The sequence below is a fragment of the Copidosoma floridanum genome, unplaced genomic scaffold (genome assembly GCF_036245765.1).
Source record: "Copidosoma floridanum isolate Cflo_tuat_1 unplaced genomic scaffold, Cflo_Japanese_pri ptg000009l, whole genome shotgun sequence".
Classification (NCBI taxonomy): Eukaryota; Metazoa; Arthropoda; class Insecta; order Hymenoptera; family Encyrtidae; genus Copidosoma; species Copidosoma floridanum.
The window spans coordinates 7,508,042-7,529,371 of NW_028321886.1; the positions used below are offsets into that span (position 1 = coordinate 7,508,042).

Consider the following 21,330-nt stretch of genomic DNA (forward strand, 5'->3'; position numbering starts at 1 on the left):
TTAAATTAACGGGTCTTAATCTTTAACAAGTCCGAGTTGCTTTTTGTATGTATGTTTTCAGTCGGAAAGTAATATCTGCTGATTGGTTATGTTCATTATAATTTATTATGCCGGCAAATTTTTAAACAAGCAAACAATAATGATGAGAAAGAAAATATTGTATTATACTTGAAAAATAGAAATGTGAAGAAATTTGTGTTTTAACTTAAAGCAAGCGTCGAGCAATAACGCACAACAATGGATTCTGTGGTAATGTATGAAGATGACAACGATTGTGGAGATCAATGCCACTCTCAAAATGCCGGTGATATAGATTATGAATACGTAGTGGAGCAAGAAACGATTTATGATCTTTACAATTATTGTCTTAGTTCTACTTTGATCGATACATTTGAGTATTTAGTGCCACTCATCATATGCGCATTGATCTGTAATGTGGCTGGTAGGATAAGTGAGTAAAACAATGACTCCTAGTCAAATGTGAGATGTAAGTAGCTGATATTTTTATGATGTTTCTTCTTTTAACTTTTCAGGTAAAATACCTCACAAAGTATTTCATTGCATCATTGCTACAACCGGCATTTACACGATATGGCATTATGTGAACGAATGTTTTTATATGTTATTAATATTTATCTGCTTATACTACTTATTCTTGTGTTTGCCAAAAAAACACCGCCAAGGAACCAAAATTTTCCTTCCAGGTCTTTTATTAATTTTATACTGGTTGGTTAAGCAACTTGACAATTTTCTTTAAGTATATTATAAGAATTATAAAAAAAAACTGCAACTGTTTTCATCCCTAGCGAAATTTTTATGAAACCAAAAGACTGGCACAAAGTAAGAGGCGTCATGATGATAGCGATAATGAAGGCAAGTAGTATTGCCAATGATGTGACGGAACTGGAGGGACCTGTAAATTTATGCGAATATATTGGTTACATGTTGTGCAGTGTAACTTTATTATTTGGACCTTGGACATCATTTGAAAGTTACGTTAATTTGTATAAAAAAACTTCATGGGTATGTAAAAGTGACGATTTTTTTTCTACATTTAGCTGCATTCGTTTTAAAAAAAACATATTTACTTTTGTAGAATTTGTGGTGGATAATCATTTCGATTTGCTACATGATAGGGGCATTTTTCTGTCTATGTATATCAAATTGCTGGATGAATTGGATCTTGAGCAACTCTGCGGGAAAGTATGTGAAAGTAAAGCTCATCAAAAACATTGAATTTGTTTCCTGTGTAATTGAACATATTTTTTCAGATGGATGGTAGCTTTCAGAGATGCCTTAGCATTCAGAACATCCCATTATTTTATTTGTTTTACAGCATCTTCTATAATGTTAGCTGGAGGGTATCCGCTTTCTCAAACGGTAATCACAAACCCTCTAAAAATCGAAATGCCTCGGTCCCTTGTCCAAGTAGTAACAAATTGGAACATTCCAATGCACATCTGGTTGAAAACGTGTAAGTATAAAAATATAACAAAAGTGTCTTTATCAAGCCAAAAAATTCCAGAAACAATTCATTCATGAAAAAAATTTCAACAGACGTATTCCGTCCCTGCCGAAAACAGTTTGGATATTTTTACGGCATAGTCATGACATACGCAGCAAGCTCTCTCCTTCATGGCTTAAATTTTCAACTTGCCGCCGTCCTCCTTAGTTTAGCTTTTTACACGTATACCGAGTATAATCTACGAGCTTTGCTAGCCAACGTTTTTAACGCTTGTATCGGGTCCAAGCCATGCTCTCTGCACAAATGCGAGCACCTCAATACTCCCATTAACTGCTACTGGGTCACCTTGGTGAACGCCGTGTTTGGTGCTCTAGCCATATTCCATTTGGCTTATCTAGGCCTCATGTTTGACACGTCAGAGGCTCAGGAAACGGGTTACAGCTACAGTCATACCATCAACAAGTGGTCTCAACTTGGATTTGCTAGTCATTGGGTTGCCTTTGCCACTTATTGTGCTTATTACCTGATTAGGTGACAACAAATTATTTTCATGATTTTTTATATCAAACTATTTTTTCAATATTTATAAAAAAACAATCAAGAATAGAGTAATTTTTTTTTTTTTTTTTATTGAAGTAATTAATAATCAAAGACTGGTAGAAAATTTTAACAAAACTGCAAGCCGTACATTTAGAAGCATTGTACAAATTTTTATAAATCCATAATAAATTTGTAAAACAAATCATGAAAAATTAAATAGACAAAACTCATAATTTTCAAGCTTTTTAATTTGTTGCAAAGCCCATCTATGCATATGTTCACAATTATTTAGAAGAAATACCGTCACTTCTATATTTTACATATATTTTTTATAAAAGATGTGTTACATATATTTATATTTTCTACACATTTTTCAATTTTATTTATGTACATGTTACTTTGCTACACCAGGAAGACCAGCATACATCGCTCTTATACATATGTATACTTTTTCAGTACAAGATTGCAAATACGTTATAATCTATCTAACAAATCGTTTTTAGAAAACTAAATCTATACGTATATTAAATTTTTTTTATCAAGTGCTTATAAATGTATCATGGATACGATTGTATATTTTACAAGATTAAAGTACGTGTTCGCTTTTTACTACATTGTGATAAAACTATGGAATCTATTTTTTTTTTTTTTAGCAAACAAAACTTTTATGTTTTTTCTCACTGCACACACAATATTCATCTGACAACTCTACAACGCTGTAATCCCTTTCATTACAAATAATTAACGCTTGTTGAAGGAGAGCTTAATCCCTTTGTTGAAAAAATACGATATCGTATCAAACACTACACGGCAGATATACTGTATATTTACGAAATCACACTTGTACTACGAATTCTGAGGATTGTCGTTACATTAACATACGGAAAATGTCACCGGGAAACTAATATACTATACTTTATCAACGGAATGGCATGACAGCATATGAATATTGAAAAAAATGCGTAAGAACAAACCGTAAAAAAAAATAATCGTTTGAAGCCTAACAACTAAACTATGTCAAGAAATATGGAAAACGGACGCGTTGTCAAAAGAGGACTATAAAAAATTACGTGTATTTGTTAATTTGTGAAACCATGTGATTTTTTTTCACGTGACAGATTCAGGTGATCGTAGAGTAATAAAATAAAATTTTTTTTTTTTTTTTTCAAAATTAACATAACAATATCAAGTAATGATAGAATTAATTTTTTGCTTTGTAAAATTACGTGATAAAAAGCGGTTTTTCGCGATAAAAAAAATTTTTATCACGTGGCTATTATCTGAATCCATCACGTACTAGTGAAATCATGTTATAATATTAGCTAGAATTTTATTTTACAAAGCTGGACGTTTGTTGAAATGAAAAGCTCAACGTGTGCACGAGTGCGAATAATTGTGTTTTCAGTCATATAAGCTACCGCAGATCTTTAACAAGTGCAGTCTTTGAAAAAGTGTAATACAACACTGATTTATTTTTTTTTATCGGGACGTTTAGGGTATTTCATTAAATTAATTGCACACACTTATCATAATAAACACTAGTGATCGTTTTGAACGTTTGTGCGTTCTTCCGATTTTTTTTTTCTACTTTAGACACGTATAAATTTTTTATAAACTATTGAAAATCGTAAACGACCTATAACAATAAAAATAATATTCATTATATAATATATATATATATAAATACCTGATGTTCAAATTATAAACTGAAAAAAAAAAAAAAAAAAATCAGTCACTGAGACCAAATTGTTTATTAACTCTTTAGGTACAATACAATTGATAGGGACTTATATATTCTATTATCAAATATAAAAAAAATAAAAAGAAAAAAATAAGGCGTATCACTACGACGTTTGACACGCGAAATTGCACAAAAGTTGTAAAGAAATTACACAAACTTTGAATAATTTCTACTCAACCGAGAAAAAAATTGTGTAAAATTATGTTTTAATAATGAGCATATTAATACTCTAATGAATTACTATATACAATAACGTATAATTTTATTATTTTCGCTGTTGAAGCATAATTAATTTTTTTTTTTTTTCTTGTTTTCTCATCGTTTCTCTTTTTGTTATCTTCACACAAAAATATATAAGTACACATAAATACTTTTTCTTCCAATCACGAAAATCTATTAACGTATGTATGTATTATAAACAAGATTACATGATTTGAATTTTCATACTTCATTTTATACACATTGCATATAAGTATAAAACTCTTCTCCTCATCTGCGTTTGGGTACAATCATCGAGCACATCCCGTTGATTCTTATATTTTCACATAATTGTACACAACCATCTCGCGGAGACGCGATTGGATTTCTTTGTAGTATTATTTTGTGTGTATGTACGTATAAATGTATTGGAGCCAATTTAAAGCAATATCTCGCCGACCATCATTGTATCAATATATTATTTTCGTTGCTCCTGGATGAGCGAAAATCATCATAAGTGCTCGTCTGAACGTGTCAGGGCTGTACAAGAGGGGTCGATTAAAATAACACGACATCGGACTTGAGTATTTATGATTTGACGAGGGGATTGAATCTGCGTAACTTGCGCCGCTGAAGCGTGACTGCGCGGCCCGTTGTCGAATTGGTGCTGGTCGTTGTCGAAGCACCGGCACCTTTGCCGTTGCCACTACTGTCGACCAGTGGCTGTCGTTGTTGCTGCTGCCGCTGTGGAACATCATCGTCATCCCCTGCGGCAACGCCACTGGTGGGAATATCGTTTAGTTATCTGATAATTGCTTTTTTCAAACTTTTTGACGTGCGCGCACTGCAAAAGTTGAAAAAGAACAACAACGGGGTCGGTATACATATCTTTGCTTGCTGTTATTTCACATTTATTGGATTTTTTTTTTTTTTTTTTTTTTTTTTTTTCAATATTATTATTATTATAAGTGCTTGCTTTTTTTTCATTGCAACGGGGGTTCTAGTTTTTTTCTTTTTTTTTTTACAAATTTTTTGTGAATTTTTTTTTCGACTCAGCTTCCTCTACATGGCGTGCTTCATTGCAGATGTTTATGTCGTGTGTATGTTGTACGGTATTCGATACTTTAGTCATTAACACTTTGCTTCTTTTGTTTCTCATTTTGGTTTTTTGTTTTGTATAGCATTTTATATAGCATCGATGGACCCGGAAATTTTTTTTGTTTTCCGTGCCAAACATTTGGTTTTATCCACACTACGTTTCATTTAGTTTTTAATATTTTCAAGCATAAGTTGATAAGAGTTGCTTTTAAACGCAGCAAAACTGACGATTTCTCGAATTTTCAGATGAAATTCAGAATAGTTGTAACAGTATTAAAATAAAAATATAATGCACATGCGTATTTTTTGATAGAGTAAATAACTCAATTTCTAAAAAAATTTTTTTCTAAGTTTGAAAAATTCACAGTAAAATGCGTAAAATCAACCACATTCAACAACTTAACGTAGAATTTCACCATTATTTCGGACACTGTCGATGCTATATATATTGTATGCAAAAAGCCAAAGACGTTGTAGCTATACTTTTTCGTAAATACGTATTAACGTCATGCATTTATTTGATTTCAGTGTTGGGTAAGACTTCAACATATTTTACATTAAAAGTGTTAAAATACACGTATATTCAACTTCATTAAATTTTTCTAAAAAATATACTTAAAATTCATAAGTATCAGTGTTAGTTTAAGAATCTATGTAAAATAAAAGTATATGCTTATGAAATAATGCATTCGACACTGACTTCAAATGTTACAAATACATATATATATATAAAATAACTACTGTAAACAGTGTGCATCAACTATCTACGTATATGTGGGTGAGTAACTCGCGATCCCAACTAATACATGAACTACGTCCCATTAAAATAAGTAGAAATAAACATGTAAAATTTGCACAACCCAAGTGTGGAGTCAAGATTTTATACTACTTCGTTATAGTTTGGTTCAAAATATACGAGTTATCGCAGAAACGCGTGTTAAAATGACTAAAATATAGTAAGAACTAAAAAATCAATTTGTTACCGATATACTTTATTAATATACTCGAATTTCTGTAGCACGATGAAAAACAATTAAAAATAAAGTGTTAACACTTCATAAATTCATATTAAAACTCATCGTTTATAAAATCATCAGTGTTAAAATATAACTCGAACGATAAAAAAACAATTTTAACAATTATTTCGAGTAAGTACTTATAATTTTGAAAATTCAAAAATTCATCGTAATTTATACGCGACTTGATGGCAACTTGTCCGTTAATACTACTTTTATGGTAATGTATAAATAGTTAAATACGACAAATGTACCACAACTTTGTAAAGCCATACATACACTCACACACATTTAATTCAAGGCGTTATAAAATGAGCAAAATAAAAGACGAAAAGGTGTTAGGCGAACTAAAAGAAAATCCTAAGATCTACAAAAGTGTATCTGCCGGTTGGAAAAATCTTGTTCGCAACAAATCACCGCCAACCAAACAATAATACAAAAACACAAACTGTCAACCAGCTGAGCTGTAATATTAGCACAAAAAACGACGCAGCCCTAAATGGATGTAAAGCTCGAAAAAAAAGAGAAAAAAAGAAAGTCACTGAATGTCGCATCGATCACAATCGAGCGATAAAACTATATAATATTAACGCCACAATCAAGGGAAAAACAAAGTAGATGCAGGAGATAAAACAACGCAACGTACGCATACATATATATAAACATACATACACACACCAACGAGATAACAGAAACCAGACAGGCGACTTACTGCCTGAGCGGGTGGTGTCGACCTGGTCGGCCAATCGAGGATGTGGAGGCGCGAAACGCCACGGTTTCCTGGAGTGCCGGCGGGCTCGTTGACGATAAAGAGGAGGAAGGACCTACGCCGCTGGTAACTGCATCGCTCGAACGCAGGACGCTCGTTCTCAGGCTCGTTCTCGTCGTCGTGGTGGTTGTCGCCGATTTGGACGGGAGAGTTTTCGGTGGCGTCGTTGCCGGTTTTGACAGCGAAGGCTTCGTTTTGGACTCGCTCTCGGATCTCGTCGCCGTCGGCTGATCGTTGGTCGCCAGCCTCGACCTTATTGATCTTTCGCCCTCCATTGCGCTTTTTCTGATTCATATTTTACATGAAAATAGCTTTTCTTGCGGATTTCTCCTCTCGAATTAACCATTAATCATGACATGTGTGTGTGTGATTTTAATCTAAATGATGCTCTCATTTGACAAACAATGGGGTGTGATGTATTTACTTCGGATTTCCATGCATTAATGCGATGCAAACAGGCACTAAGTATTATAATTAATCGACCTAGAAGACACTGATTTATAATGGACGGTTTCGTATTTCAACAATGCAGTAAAGTTGCAGGAAGATAGCAAAAAAAAACATAAAACCTGAAAAACTTGGTGACTATGACACTCTCGACAGTATTTACATGATCGGAAACCGTGATTTTGACAGACATCCAAAAATGTATGAAACATGCACAGGCTCTGGATTATCGCATACAAAATTTGATTCGCAAAAAATTGTATCGCATATCTTAATGTTTGCTATATACGTATTTCTTTTTAGCCCCTTGTTTGGGCTTTTTAGTTATGTCTTGCTTTGAAGCCCCGTTTTTCTGTGACGCACATTGAGATGGAAATCTGCAGTTATTGAGAATAAACAGGCGTTTTCTGTGTATTTTAAGCACGTCGCGTTGTAATGTGTTACAAAAACTCAGGAGTGCTTTTTCCCATCTTGTGTTGAAGACGTTTCAACTTTATTCCAACATGTTTTATGTCACCATTCTCAACGATTTCGAGGCTTCCAGCCCTAACTTTGTATGCATATACACATCTATTGATTTTTCTTTTTTCTTCGGTAAATAAAAGTTACAGCCGCATAACGTAGACTTAACAAGTGAGCTGATCGCGTGACGAAAGTACTTTCTACCCAAATCTTTCGTAAAATCAAGTATAATCATAAGTTTTTGTTTATCGCGTATAGCCACGGAAAAAGCTAGGGCACAACATTAGCAGGCATCGTTAAAAAAAGCCATACACTGATAAAACAAAGAAACACATCTTCGCATACAAAAAAGATATTAAGATATCCATCTACAACCATAATTACAAAGATGTGAAAGATGCAATAGGTAGGGGTGTAAGTATATGCAACAAGTAATATAAGAGAAAGTGTTTTGTTTTTTTTTTTTTTTTTAAGGTACGTAGTACGTTGAGAAAACTATTAGGGTCGATTGTTGGGATTATTGGTTGTTGTTCGAGAACAGAGAAACTTACTGCCTGAGTGACCAGTAACGTGTAACATTATTGGTAGCCTGAGATTGCTTATTAGCGCGAGCCGATCGAGCTGTACTCGTTGCCGGTAGAGTCGTGTAGCTGCCTCGCGGTACTGTCGCCGACGGCTTGGAAGAAACCGCTATGGTTGTTGTTGTACTTGTAGATGTTGCCAAGGTCGTGATTGTAGTTGAAGTGGTTGTGGTAGCGTCAGTCATGGTGTTGTTGCGATTGCCGATTGTTGCGGTACTTGTGTTGTTGTGGGTCAGGGTCGGCTTTGGGGATGATTTCGCGGATGTGTGGCGTCGGTAAGACGTTGGCTCGTTTCTACAAGGACCCATCAAGAGGAAAGGATGGGGAAAAAAAGAGCAATAGTGAGATATCGAGAGAAGAAGAAAAAAAAACAAAAAAACAAAAAAAACAGAGAAGTCAGTTGTTGAGTTACAAAGTTCAAAAAGCAAAAAATTACTTGACAAGCAATACTCCGGGACACTATATACACCATGTTATATACATATGTTTAAATAAGATGAAGGACCATGTTGTTAGAGAAGTAGAAAAAGAGAGCTATATTATAAAGGACCAATGTATTGTAGGGACATTTGCGAAAAATTTCTTTTCAGCTGTACATTAACATTTTTTAAGATTCCGTAACATTTAGAATTTACTAGAAAACAACTTTTACTTGACAATTATTCGAACCAATATGTTGTAGACTTAAAAAATGTCTATGACAGTACCATTGAAAAATATGTCGTGTCAAAAATTATCATGGCATACCTTTTAATTATGGTCGTCGTGGCTGATCGTGTACTAACGCGTTTAGTACCATCTTTGTCCTTGCCTCCTAAAGAGCCAAAACCCTTCTCATTTCTCGTTCGCAATAGTGGTCCCAAGTACGGACTGCAATATTATTTTTATTTTAAACTCATACTTAATTTAGTTGCACAAGTAATTTTCTAAATTTTTTAAAACTTACTGCATTACAGGTATGGAACTCGGCGAATTTTTGCTTGTATTGGAGTTAGGAGATAAAGTTCTCCTGGCTTTAATTTGATTTAATTTATCGCCTTGAGTCAAAATCGATACTTTGACCGGTGTTTTCGGCAGTTGAGTAATTATATTATCTTCGAGTCTCATGCCATGAACCTGATGCATTATCCCCGATACGTTGTCTTGCAAAACATTTGCATTCCTTGATCCAGCCAAGGGTGCTTCAGGCTTCAATAAGGATTTTGAGTAAATACCATATTTGTGCACGGGATTGCCGTTTTCAGAGCGCAACGGCACTTTTACCAGAGAATGTAAATATTCTTCTTTGCTAAAAGTAAGAAAAAAATAGTTATTGAAACATAAACAAAAAAAATAAGGAATAAGATTTTAAAAAATTAAATAAACTTACTCTTGTAACCACTGTTGCTGATGCCCAATAACAGATCCAGGCCTGCAAATCCTTATCCAGGCAATCGACTCCAACGCCGATAAATGATAGTGTTTCATCATGTAGCAGGCAATCAATGTACCAGTCCTCCCAAGTCCAGCTTTGCAATGGACGGCAACGGCCCCCTTTGTTGATTCGGAAATTCGTAGGAACTGTCGATAAATGGCACAAGTTGGAGGTGATCCGTCAACAAAAAATAGATCTTTGTGATCGAAGCCCGCATCTATAAAACTTGCAGCGTCGTAACGTTCTTTATTGAGCCTCACAATGGTCGTTACATTGTAACGTTTAAAGTACTTGAAATAAGACTCTGGTGCGTGTAGTATGTAGCCTAATGAAATACAATGATTTAGTAAAAATTTCAAATTAATGTAAGCATACGTCTGATATTGGATGCAAAAAATTACCATTATCATATTCGTTTTTCGAATGAGGACCGCAAAAGGCAATAAATTTACCGGGAACTATCCAATTGAGGTCTCCGTTTTCTACACGCTCGAAATATTCGTACTCCGTAAGATTAAAGTCATCAAAATTAAAAAAACCTAACTCGTGGCACTTGAAAATAGCACTCAAGCAATCCTTCAAAGATATTTCATAAAAAGGTTTTCTTATAGAGGCGTCACGAAACATTTCAAAGGGTGGACAGTTTGGACTAGCAGTTAGACTTTTGTAGGCTTCATCAGCTGTTTTCTTCAAATAAATGATCTAAAAACGAATATCACAACTCTTAAAAATTTATTTTACGTATTAATTTCTAGCACTGAAATTCAGACACTTACACTATAACAACCTACAAGAAATGCTGCATTTACTCTTTTTTCTGGGTTTATTGTTGTGTAGTGCACAATTTTTTTTTTCGACGCTACTGTTTTTAGCTTTTTAAATATTTTCAAACAATATCGATAAACCATTGCAAGATTAAGTGGTCCAAAATCTGCGTAGAAATTTTCATAGACCAACTCATTGTCGATGCTAAAATAGTGAGTGTTGAGAGTGTTTTTAACTTTTTCTGGCGATGTTACAGTTACAAAGTAGAAACGATCTAAGGAAAAAAAGGAGTCATAAGCTGCCATAACAAATGATACAAATCATACTGTCTCAAATAATTTATATACCACACCTTTGATTATTTCAGCTGGCCCAATGAGTATCTTATTCCAATCCTCCATTTCGATGTTTAATGTTAATACATCAACAAAAAAATATATATTTCAGCTACCTGGAAAAAAAATTTATTCGGTAATTTTGTGCTGTAACAATTCGATCAATAAATATTTTTGAAAGTATAATCGAAAAACTGAACTTGTCACGGATTCAACCTTTTTTAATAAAATACATTTTACCCATTTGTATGAAAATTATTTCCTGAAAACACTTTAACATACACAAAATGTCACATTGCAAATTCTCTTCAATAAAATAATTTTAAAGGCCCGTGTTCGCCCAACAACGTGATTCTCCAATTATTCCCAGCCCAACTCCAAAAATTTAAGGCACTATAAGTAGAATTAAGGCAGTGAATCTAAAAATAAATACCCGCTGCACGCACATGCTAGGTGCCTATAAACTCACTTCAAGCTAATCAATGATAAGCTCCTTATACTTATATAGGTACACTCAACTTTAAAGACGAGAGAAAAAAAAAACGGCAAGAGCTGATCACCGAAAAAGAACGAACTCGTTAGCTTTTTGTATACATTAAGTATAAAGAGCTCCGAAAATCCAGTGATGCGATTACTACGTTACTTATACACTTTTACATAGAAACCGCCAACAAAAAATTAATTAATACACAATTATACTTCAAAAATAGGGAGCATTACCATTTAATAGACTTATTAAATAATCAGTATTATGAGGCACTATAGGTACACTCGATAATGCACGCATAACAACACGCCCAAGAGAAAAGGGAGCCATCAGCGTTCCGGAACACATCTTGATAACAAAAGAATAAAAAAAAAAAAAAAAAAAAATAATAACACCCACGCATGCAGATGAGCGCCGATTATTGTACGCGATCTAAAGCTATCTAAAGTCCCTCAGCATAATTTGCTGCTCATTGTATATTTAAGTACTTATTATCCGTCTCTTACAATGCAGCTGATGTTTGCCAATTCAATTCACCTTTACAATTACATATACGTGTAAGTATATACTATACATCATCAGTGTCGGCAAAAACCAAAATTATTGTAAAAAAAAACAATAAAAAACACATCAAATGGTGATGCTTAGGAGAGAATCAACGCATCGGCTTTCTAGCACGGATTATGACTTTACGGTTGCCAGTTGCCATCTTTGCAAATCCACTTACTTCAAAACTTCATATTATGTACACGTATGCACGCACATGTACACACACTCACACTTACTATGAATAATTCATTATACATTGAATATTAAATAATCACACCCACACCCACGCATACACTTGCTTGTACAGTATGTACTACATAGTGTACACACACTACTTGCCCATACGTGCGAATATAATTGATAATACCTCCTATCTGTGTACCCTGTATGTGTATACCTTTGCTTCGACTCCGAGTCAATCAACAATGATTGTGAACCATAACCGAAACGAAACCGACATCAACAGCAAAACATAAGTACAAGCAGCTGAACTTTACACACTCGCTTGGCGGATTGGAGATAGGATACACAGCCGGCGTGTACAATCTGTAAATACACTTTTTTCCCCGTCACTCTCTTTCTCTTATCTTATTACGTGTATGATATATCTATTAATACGTAATTGATTACGATTCGTGATGTAAATACACGTATTGTTGTGCAAAAAAACACAGCGAAACAAAGCTACTCTCGCTCACTCTTAAGTCTCTCGACTCCGAAACTAAACTCGACACTGTCATTTTGTAACTGTGGAGCTTCGAGCTAAAGGTAGTGGGGGCGCGCGGGTAGCACACATATATATATAACTAAATTTTTTTTCGAAGCCCAAGCAGAACTGTCCAATCACTGGACGCTTTTGTCCGCCCGACAATTGAATCGACCAATCGCATGCGAGGATAGCCCACTGTTCTGAAGTGTGTGCTATGATTTTCGAATTCGTGTAACCGTCGTTGGTCGTTTCGATTCGACTTTTTTGTACACACTTTATATTTTTTTACCGTTGCTTTGCTCCTTTGCTGTCATCATCGTATCGTTTCACCTACACACACTGTATCGTAATTCGTAATGGTTGTACTGTTGTGCAATAAGTAAACGAGGTACACGTATACGCCTTAGCGTAAAATGATTTCCCCTTGAAATCAGTGCACTCACACGTAATGTTTATAAAATGATATCTTATTCTAAGATAACTATTTTTCAAAACAAAATTTTGACAATTAATGGTAATATTTTTAATCGTGGGTGGTGTAAACATAATATATGTATGCGCATATATAACAATAACTTGCTCGTTTTTATGATTTTAATATTATTTTGTGTAAGTACCTTATGACAACGTGTACGCGATGATTAATGAATTTTTAGCATGTACCAGCTCTACCTATTAATCATGATAAAAATTAACATAGAGAATCAATAGCAACACCGAGCGATGATCGTTATATGCGTATACTTGTGTTGTTAATAGCATTTATTACGTAAACAAGAGTGAATCATCTGCGTGAAAATGTACATAAACGTCTACAACATTGTTGATAGGAAAAGGAGAGCAAAGGGGAGATTATAGCAAGAGACGCGAGAGCGAAAGGACCAATAAGTCCGCGAAACGAGAATACACGCGCAATTTCTCTCTGTAAGGAATTATAATAAAGTATCAGTTAACCACGAGTCGGCCTATTATTTATTCCCGCACCGTAAACTCCACGTAACAGTATTTAACTCGACAGAAACAACCTAAAGTTGTATAAATAATCCCTACTTGTGTGTGGAACACTTGTCCTTTTGATGATTGATCGTCTTCAGGATGCAATAATACCATCAGCGGTGTGAGACACAACAATAATAGACTAAAATAAAAATTTAAAAAAAAAAAAAAAACGGAAATAAAGATGAAAATGAGAATTTAGTTGCGAAATAGATACCTACTATTTTAATCATATACATCTTGTAAAAATAATTTAAATCACAACCGACCGAGTAACTGCAGTGTTGTGATCACATTCAATTAAAAAACTTTTTAAGGTCACGCGCGCCTTCACAATTATTGATACATATATTCCGATTTCCGATGGCATTGAATAAATAAAACGTATAACAGCGATTCCACGTAAAACATTTGAGGAGAAAAAACTTGGATGATTTTACACCTTCGAAGGTGATCGTATTTCTTTTTTTTTTTTAGTGTTGTACAACTGACTTATAGGGTCGGCCGTTGTTTGCATTGGATTTTAACGATTGTTCCGAACACAACTCATCAACAGTTTTGCGTTTTCGCGACTTGAAATTGTTGCATCAGAAACTTTCAACGATTTGATGAAAAATTTTCGGCACTGCCGAACAAACAATCAGTTCAAAAACCAAACAGTTTTTTCCACAGAGAGGGACACGCACGATCGAAAACTCGGGGCGGTTGTTTTGATCTGTACCTATGAATAATTTTAATGATTTCAGAACTGCTTGACTTGCATCAACAACTTTATATCTCTTACGCGTGATAAAAAAAAAGGGCATTTTTGTTTAATTAGTAGGGCTCAGAAGTTCACATATTATGTGGTACCTAAGAAGGATTTTTTTGAAAGGACGGCGACGCGCTAAAAGGCATCATGCACATATACCTCGAGGAATATCCGTAAAGAAAGATCCATATCGAGGAGAAAAGGAAGCTCAGGAAGGTACGGGTATGTATAGCTTATTCCATGTATGCACTCAAGGTAAGGATCGTACAGCACGTAAGTACCGCGATTCTCCCATTTACGTCTTCCACGCAGTTCTCAAATAAGATTCTCCACGTCCCCAGTCCCCACCGCGAGTATAAGCTTGTCGCGCACGCGTGTACACGTATTTTCGCGATTTTGCGTGTGTGTAAATTGTGACACGATAAATTGGTAAATGGTAAGGTGGTGAGCCAAGAGTATAAGAGGCAAGAGCAAAAGCGAGCAAAGAGAGACACAAAACGGGATACAAGAGCAATGAGCAAATCACCAAAAGAGAGAGAGCTTCGCATGTGAAACGAAACAGCCTAAACCGTATAAGAATTATACATCAGCGCCAACAGCAGTATCAGCACACACGCAGCACTCACAGCTCACAGCTCACAGCAGCTGCGGTTGTAGGTATTATACAAACATCGCTATAATATACATATATTTGTAATGTATAGATAACATTAAAAATAAAAAAATAAAAAGATAACACGTTAAGAGAGAGCAAATAGCAAAGTTAAAAACTGTGTATTTTCCGAACCTGACAGCACGCTCTCTCTCTCTCTCTCTCTCTATCTCAAATGTATTTAATAAACCTAATAACATAAAGAGAGAGAGAGGCGGATCGTGCTCTTTAAATTAATCCCTCTCGTAAGGAAGAACAATAGAGTGCCAATCTCTCGATCTTTTTTCTCTTCTTCTGCAGTCCGCATCGTCATCGAAAAAAGAGGCTCTACCTACTTATACTACAAGCAAGAGCATCAGCAGCAGCAGTATCATAATCGTCGTGCCGTTGATATTTCACACACACACATATACGTATATATATAGAAGTACAGTGTCCAAGGTGCCACACTATCGAGCTGTTGACGACGGCTCGACGCCGCGGCCGACCCGCCGCGACGTCTTCCCCAAGAGCATTAGCAATCAGCTCGTCTAGCAGCAGCGCTGTTGTCGTGAGCGGACGAGTTTCCAGGAGACGGCAACAACCAGTCTACAACACATCGGCGCTGTTGTTGCTACAACATCAGAATTGGAGACCAGGAGGAGGAGGCAACTGCAGTAACTCGACGACGAACTACAGAGGACTCAGTAAAATGGCCGACGCTCTGGCCCAGAACCCAATGATGTGCCGGTAAGGATGATTCGACCGTATCTTTCTCTTTCTCTTATTTCGCTTTGGTTTCGTCAGGATCATCCCTGAGTCTGAAACATCCGAAAAAGTTTGGTCATAATGGGCCTTTGATTTGTGTTTTGTTTTTTTGGGAAGGGCAGTCGAGGTGTTATATATTTTGTGTGTGTACGTGTGTACATATACATTTTATTACGTTGCAATGCAGTGTATGTACGCAATGTATTGAAACGCGCGCACTTGAGTCAGGGATGGGATGGGATGGGGGCTGGGGCAGTCTGTTCTGTTGCTGCTGATCTGATCTGATGCTTAGTATGTATGTAAGTATATCTCTACACACTACACGTACACACAACAACATCACAGTTAACACAGTTGTGTATATACCGTACGGCATCTGGCACCTGGTGCGGTGGTGCGTGTGCAGAAAAGCAATGTAATTATCTACCACCTACCTAGTGTGAGTGTGTGAGTGTAAACGTTGAGGGAACCTCTTCTATTGTTCTATAGACGAAAATTGCACGTTTTTTCGTTTGTTCATTATTCTTTCGTACGAGCTGGGCTCAGTTATGTCGTCGGCTTCTGGAGGATCAAAATGCAAACCGGGGTATGGTAAAATAAGTACAAACAGACTAGCTTTTCAATTAACTTGAAGCCTTGCATCAACTGTAACACATACTCAAGTACACCGTAATGTTGGAAAATTGAATTGCCAATTTTACAAATGTACTTGACCAAGGGCTTGAAGTTATCATCTACTGCCGCCTTCCTTTGATCATTTGGCCAAACGTGTTTTGATGAATTTGGCACTCCTCTCTGCAAGTCCTTATGCCGACGTATGGGGGTTACGCTTGACCTTTGAAGTTCGTTTATTTTCTGTGGCTAATATATTGATTAAAGTTCGCTTGGTAAGAACTGTTTATGTATTTTTACTTGCTTGTAGTTAAAATAAACCTGGCAAGTCTCATTGTTCCAGATTTATTTTAAAGCCATTTTGATGTAAATGACCTCGTCTCTAAGGTTTACTTTGATTTTTTTTCCAGTTATATTTCCTTTCGTGTTATTCGTTGGAGCTTACACGTTCAATAAAACATAGGTTCAAAAAAAAAGTCGGTTGAATAGAAATAAAAGTAAAGTGTGCCTGTAGTATTGATTAATGCTTCTCTAAACTCTTGTAACTAGACCATACTTATAAATAACTAAACGTTATAACGAAGTTACAATTGTTGATTCAGTGGAAGTTAACATTTTGTACCATTCTTAAATTTTTAACTACTATTTATTACCAATAATCCATGACCAAAAATTGTATCATATGAATTATCTGAAGTAAAAACTTTTTATCATCAAAAGCCATCAGAGCCTTTTTAATTAACTCACGAATGTCTACTTTCAGTGGTTAAATACCGTATGTCCTTAGTTCTAGAGTGACTCATTCCTGCCTACTGAATGGATGATATTGTGCCACTCTTGACCTAAGTTGTACATGAGATCTCGTAGTACAAAATATAATATAGAGTACAAAAATTTTTGAACATGTGTGTCAAAAGAGAGAAATTTATCAATTCAATATTTAACTGTCGAAAAGAGTTATACATTATTTCCATAGCTCAATGGCATTTTTACAGGTATTTCAGAAATGGAGGCTGTCGGGAAGGCAGTAATTGCAGATACAAACATGCACATGGCTCTAGAACCGAGACATCTTCTAGTGAGTCAGGAAGTTCACAAGGCTCCTCATCTTCTTTACAACAGTGCAAATTTTTCAAACAGGGTCTATGCAGATTTGGAAACCGATGTCGGTTTGTTCACAGTACCAATAACCAGTTAGAAAGCTCTAGCCCTGAAGCTACTTCAAATTGTTCATTGGCAGACAAAAAGTAATGATTATTAGTAATATTATTTCATTAATTGAATATTTTTTAAACTTCATCTCAATATTTATTCACTATAATGGTTTCAAATGGCTGTTTCTAATTATCAAAAAAAAGAAATTATAATTTTATAAAGACTTGTACAGAAATATAATTGCTCGATTTAAATAGAAGATAATATAATACTTATATTTTATCCAAAACAGACGTCAGCACTTCCAAATATGTTTACAATGAAACAACATACTTATTCAGTTTCAGCATAGATACTAGTTTGGATGCAGAGGAATGGGTGAATGCTCCAGAATTCGTGCCATTTTCGGCAAATCCGAGCGCAAATGCCTCCTTTTCAATGGATAATTGTGCGTCTGGCACGACAGCGCCTCTGTCATATGCCCAGGCCGTCAATCCCAACTCTGGCCAAAATTCTAGCCAAGCATCGTTCTCCTCTCAGGATCCACTGTGTCCGTATGCCGAAGCCACGGGTATTTGCAAAAGAACAAACTGTACATATCTGCACGGCGAAATTTGCGACATGTGCAGTAAACCTGCCCTTCATCCATATAACGAGGAATTAAGAAAGAAGCACACAAATGTAAGCATCAGGTAGCTGAATACTAGAACGTGTTATCAAAATTTTCTTTTATAAACGCATTTCTAAAAAAACAATGTTTTGAAAAATGTGTAGTTTTTAAAAACATTTCAAGATAAGTTTTAAAATAATGCGTTTTAAAATTAATTTTTGATATATGGTCCCTAGTACTCTACTGATTATTCAATAGGCGATCCTACATATTTTATTAGTTTGACGTCTGCAGGTTAAGAACGTATAATATGCTTGACAATTTTTCTACTCTGCTATTATTTAAATACATTTTATGATCGCGACCCCCTCCCCCTCTATTACCTACTTTGACTTCAACTTTTCATTTACAGTTAAATTTTTTTCTATAACTGTACCTTTCTCAAATGCTTTTTGGAATTGCCTAGGGCAGTTCAGAAATGAGTCGGTAGAGCACCTAACGGTAACAAAAATCTCATTAAAAAAAAAAACTTCTCAAAAATCAACAGAAATATTGGAATGTCAAGTTCAACAAAATTATTGAGGAAAAAATTTACTCATATCACCCAATAGCACCTTTACACCTGTACCCCTCTTGAATCCTAGTAATTTAAATCACACAGGCATCTGTCAAACATCCAATTATTACAAGCCCCAAAAAATGTATTATTCAATAGTTGTATACAAGTCATATTTTAACAGGCATGTATGAAGCAACACGAAATCAACATGGAATTGTCATTTGCTATTCAACGCAGTCGAGAAAAGTCTTGTGGCGTGTGTTTCGAAACGATCATGGAGAAGTCATCCCACGAGCAAAGGTTCGGTATTCTTCCGAATTGTAACCACTGTTTCTGCTTAACATGCATCAGAAAGTGGCGTAAAGCTAAGCAGTTTGACAATAAAATCATCAGAGCTTGTCCGGAATGTCGCGTTCCTTCAGATTTTGTCTGTCCCAGTGTGTACTGGGTGGATACTAAAGAAGATAAAGACAAACTTATCACGGATTACAAGGATGCATTAAGGTAGTTTATTTCATCCTCAGTGCTTTTGTTTTTGATTCTCTTGAAAATAATTAATGATGATTTTTTTTGCAGTACCAAAGATTGCAAGTATTTCAATAAAGGTTCAGGAAAATGTCCCTTTGGAAACAAGTGTTTCTACATGCATGCTTTACCAGATGGCACAAAGACGGATGTGGGTCCTCCTGTTCGACATCGTCGCAATGGTGATAATGAACTTGATTTGTTCCACGTAAGTAATATCATGGTACCTACTTTTTTATGTTTACTTCAAAGTAGTTTTTACACATATAAACTTCTATTAGAAATTACATTTCCTTGATACTAGAGTTAGAAACGATATACAATCGTGGTTATAAATGTAATATCTTATTGTCATGTTATGTTTTGTGTTTGCAGCAACTTCTACTCTGGGACTTTGTGGATGAAAGAGATAATTTTTGGATGTACATGGATGATTTGCAAGACATTGTCAATATAGTGTCAGATTCTGATGATTCTGACTGGTCCGAGTACGATCTTTACCTCGACTAGTCTCCTACTTTTCTGCACGTCATCGAGATGCATTGCCAGCAAATTTTTGCGTAGCCTTTGTCTTGTCTAAACGACCGAAAACTAGCGAAATGAGAGGACCTCCGATATACGATAAATTATTTTAAAAGATTATAAGAAGCTAAACTATTCCGAGGATCACCGCCTGCTGCTGCAATAACATGATACATATATGTGTTAAAAACCTTATTAACTTACGAAAAAAAACTGTGCCACGTTATAATGCAAAGGTTGGATCTATTTATTCGGTACAATTGAATAGCACTACACGCTTATAAGAGGCGCTTACTTAATACTAATATGGATAAAAATGTTATCAGACACAAATGAAACCATGTCACTGAAAGAAAAAAAGACTTGACAAAAACCTGATTGTTCAGAATACAAAGGTGATGTTGGCCTGCTACTCTGGCAAGTTTTATAAAATAGTTATTGTTGACGTTGTTAAAGTAATGATGTACCTGTTATTAACTCGAAGAATTGTTACATTCTTTTCTAATTTATTTATTTTTTTTGAAAAATTTACGTGAGACTTTTGTTAATTATCACTGAAAAAGAAAATCTTGCATATTAATGTTATATTGCTTAAAGCGAGAGTAGCAGATTGACATCGAGTTTCTCGTTTAAATAAAAGTAATAATTCGGGAAAAAGTGAAAGAGGTTCGCTCGTTCGTTCACATACACAATGACGGGTGTTTTGTCTAGCGAGTTAACTTAGCTTTCTGCTGATCTTTTCTTTTTTTAGAATAATTATAACAAGAAATACATATATGAGAAACACAAAAGAATGTAATTAAAATGTAAACTGAGATAATTTAAAGATAAGTTTTTGCTCGCTCTAATGAGTTTGATATGAATCAACTGCGAACCTAGCACACACATTTCCAGAATAAAAAGAATGAAAAACCGTAATCGATAAATTTAAATTTACCCAAGGCTGTGTATTCATGCACAGTTTGTCTGCGTGTTTTAGATATTAATTTGTACATTTAGCCAAGTTCGATGAAAAAGAAAAACATTGATGGTTGGCTTTTGAATTCGTTTTCTTACAATAATATATTTTTGTTAATGGAAGTAATAAAATAGTTCATGTGCTCCACGAACAAAGATACAAATTTTTATCACATATTTTTTAGCGCTATCGTTTAAAATAAAATAGACAAAAACAGTTAGACATAGTGCCGTTTTTTTAAATTAACTTTTAATAAGGCACTAAAAACTACAAATCAGTGAAAAAAAAAAAACTAGCTCTACTGTTGAGTAAAAAATATTTCTTATTTGTAGCTCCTTTTTCTCATAAATTATTTTTAGAGATCAAATGAATATCAGAAAATATATAAGAGTACGTACATTTTGCTTGATGAATCTTTGGCATTTAACGGTGCCGTTACAAATCTTTCAAATAAGGTACATACAATCGATACGATGCATCAGTTAAAAATTAAGGCCACATATTATTTTCATGCTCGTGGCAGTGATACGTTACGTTGAAAAATCGTCTTAAATGTTAAATCCGATATTATTTTAAATAAAATTTTTGCTTGCTTTATTTAATAAAAAGTGAAAATCGATACCCTCATTCAACACTTTTTAAAAAATCTTATTGCTTAAAATTTCCG

The 21,330-nt window shown here is 34.9% G+C and overlaps 3 protein-coding genes across 10 annotated transcripts; 2 read left to right on the forward strand and 1 right to left on the reverse strand.

Moving 5' to 3' along the window:
* Positions 1–135: 135 nt before the first annotated feature.
* por (Protein-serine O-palmitoleoyltransferase por) lies at positions 136–2,068 on the forward strand. The gene is made up of 6 exons (XM_014348246.2): positions 136–451; positions 534–726; positions 807–1,023; positions 1,097–1,203; positions 1,272–1,474; positions 1,558–2,068. Exons 1-6 carry the CDS (start codon positions 238–240, stop codon positions 1,998–2,000), a joined length of 1,377 nt encoding a protein of 458 aa, XP_014203732.2. The 5' UTR covers positions 136–237; the 3' UTR covers positions 2,001–2,068.
* Positions 2,069–3,154: 1,086 nt separating this feature from the next.
* On the reverse strand, positions 3,155–12,597 carry cdc14 (cell division cycle protein 14). Of its 3 annotated transcripts, none has more exons than XM_014348176.2 (10): positions 12,265–12,597; positions 10,849–10,947; positions 10,508–10,770; positions 10,133–10,433; positions 9,687–10,056; positions 9,264–9,605; positions 9,065–9,187; positions 8,288–8,611; positions 6,771–7,112; positions 3,155–4,725 (listed from the first exon to the last, which is right to left on the reverse strand). In XM_014348176.2, exons 2-10 carry the CDS (start codon positions 10,895–10,897, stop codon positions 4,533–4,535), a joined length of 2,307 nt encoding a protein of 768 aa, XP_014203662.2. In that variant the 5' UTR covers positions 10,898–10,947; positions 12,265–12,597; the 3' UTR covers positions 3,155–4,532. The 3 variants fall into 3 exon arrangements, with proteins under 3 accessions (XP_014203662.2, XP_089446011.1, XP_014203666.2); XM_014348180.2 differs by having other exon boundaries at positions 4,637–4,788; XM_089589885.1 differs by lacking the exon at positions 8,288–8,611.
* A 2,354-nt stretch (positions 12,598–14,951) lies between these two features.
* On the forward strand, positions 14,952–21,288 carry LOC106636111 (putative E3 ubiquitin-protein ligase makorin-1). 6 transcript variants are annotated; one of them, XM_014348398.2, is made up of 7 exons: positions 14,952–14,980; positions 15,276–15,704; positions 17,330–17,581; positions 17,831–18,170; positions 18,840–19,162; positions 19,235–19,391; positions 19,559–21,288. In XM_014348398.2, exons 2-7 carry the CDS (start codon positions 15,667–15,669, stop codon positions 19,691–19,693), a joined length of 1,245 nt encoding a protein of 414 aa, XP_014203884.1. In that variant the 5' UTR covers positions 14,952–14,980; positions 15,276–15,666; the 3' UTR covers positions 19,694–21,288. The 6 variants fall into 6 exon arrangements, with proteins under 6 accessions (XP_014203884.1, XP_089446025.1, XP_023246398.1 ...); XM_089589899.1 differs by having other exon boundaries at positions 17,837–18,170; XM_023390630.2 differs by having other exon boundaries at positions 14,952–14,976.
* The last annotated feature ends 42 nt before the right edge of the window (positions 21,289–21,330 follow it).

Coding starts and splice junctions, on each gene's coding strand:
- por (XM_014348246.2), top strand. CDS start 238: ATGGATTCTGTGGTAATGTATGAAGATGACAACGATTGTGGAGATCAA. Junction 452..533: donor TAATGTGGCTGGTAGGATAA/GTGAGTAAAACA, acceptor TTAACTTTTCAG/GTAAAATACCTCACAAAGTA. Junction 1,024..1,096: donor TGTATAAAAAAACTTCATGG/GTATGTAAAAGT, acceptor TTACTTTTGTAG/AATTTGTGGTGGATAATCAT.
- cdc14 (XM_014348176.2), bottom strand. CDS start 10,897: ATGGAGGATTGGAATAAGATACTCATTGGGCCAGCTGAAATAATCAAA. Junction 9,188..9,263: donor AGTTCCATACCTGTAATGCA/GTAAGTTTTAAA, acceptor ATAATATTGCAG/TCCGTACTTGGGACCACTAT. Junction 8,612..9,064: donor ACGACGACCATAATTAAAAG/GTATGCCATGAT, acceptor GGGTCCTTGTAG/AAACGAGCCAACGTCTTACC.
- LOC106636111 (XM_014348398.2), top strand. CDS start 15,667: ATGGCCGACGCTCTGGCCCAGAACCCAATGATGTGCCG. Junction 15,705..17,329: donor CAGAACCCAATGATGTGCCG/GTAAGGATGATT, acceptor GCATTTTTACAG/GTATTTCAGAAATGGAGGCT. Junction 18,171..18,839: donor TAAGAAAGAAGCACACAAAT/GTAAGCATCAGG, acceptor ATATTTTAACAG/GCATGTATGAAGCAACACGA.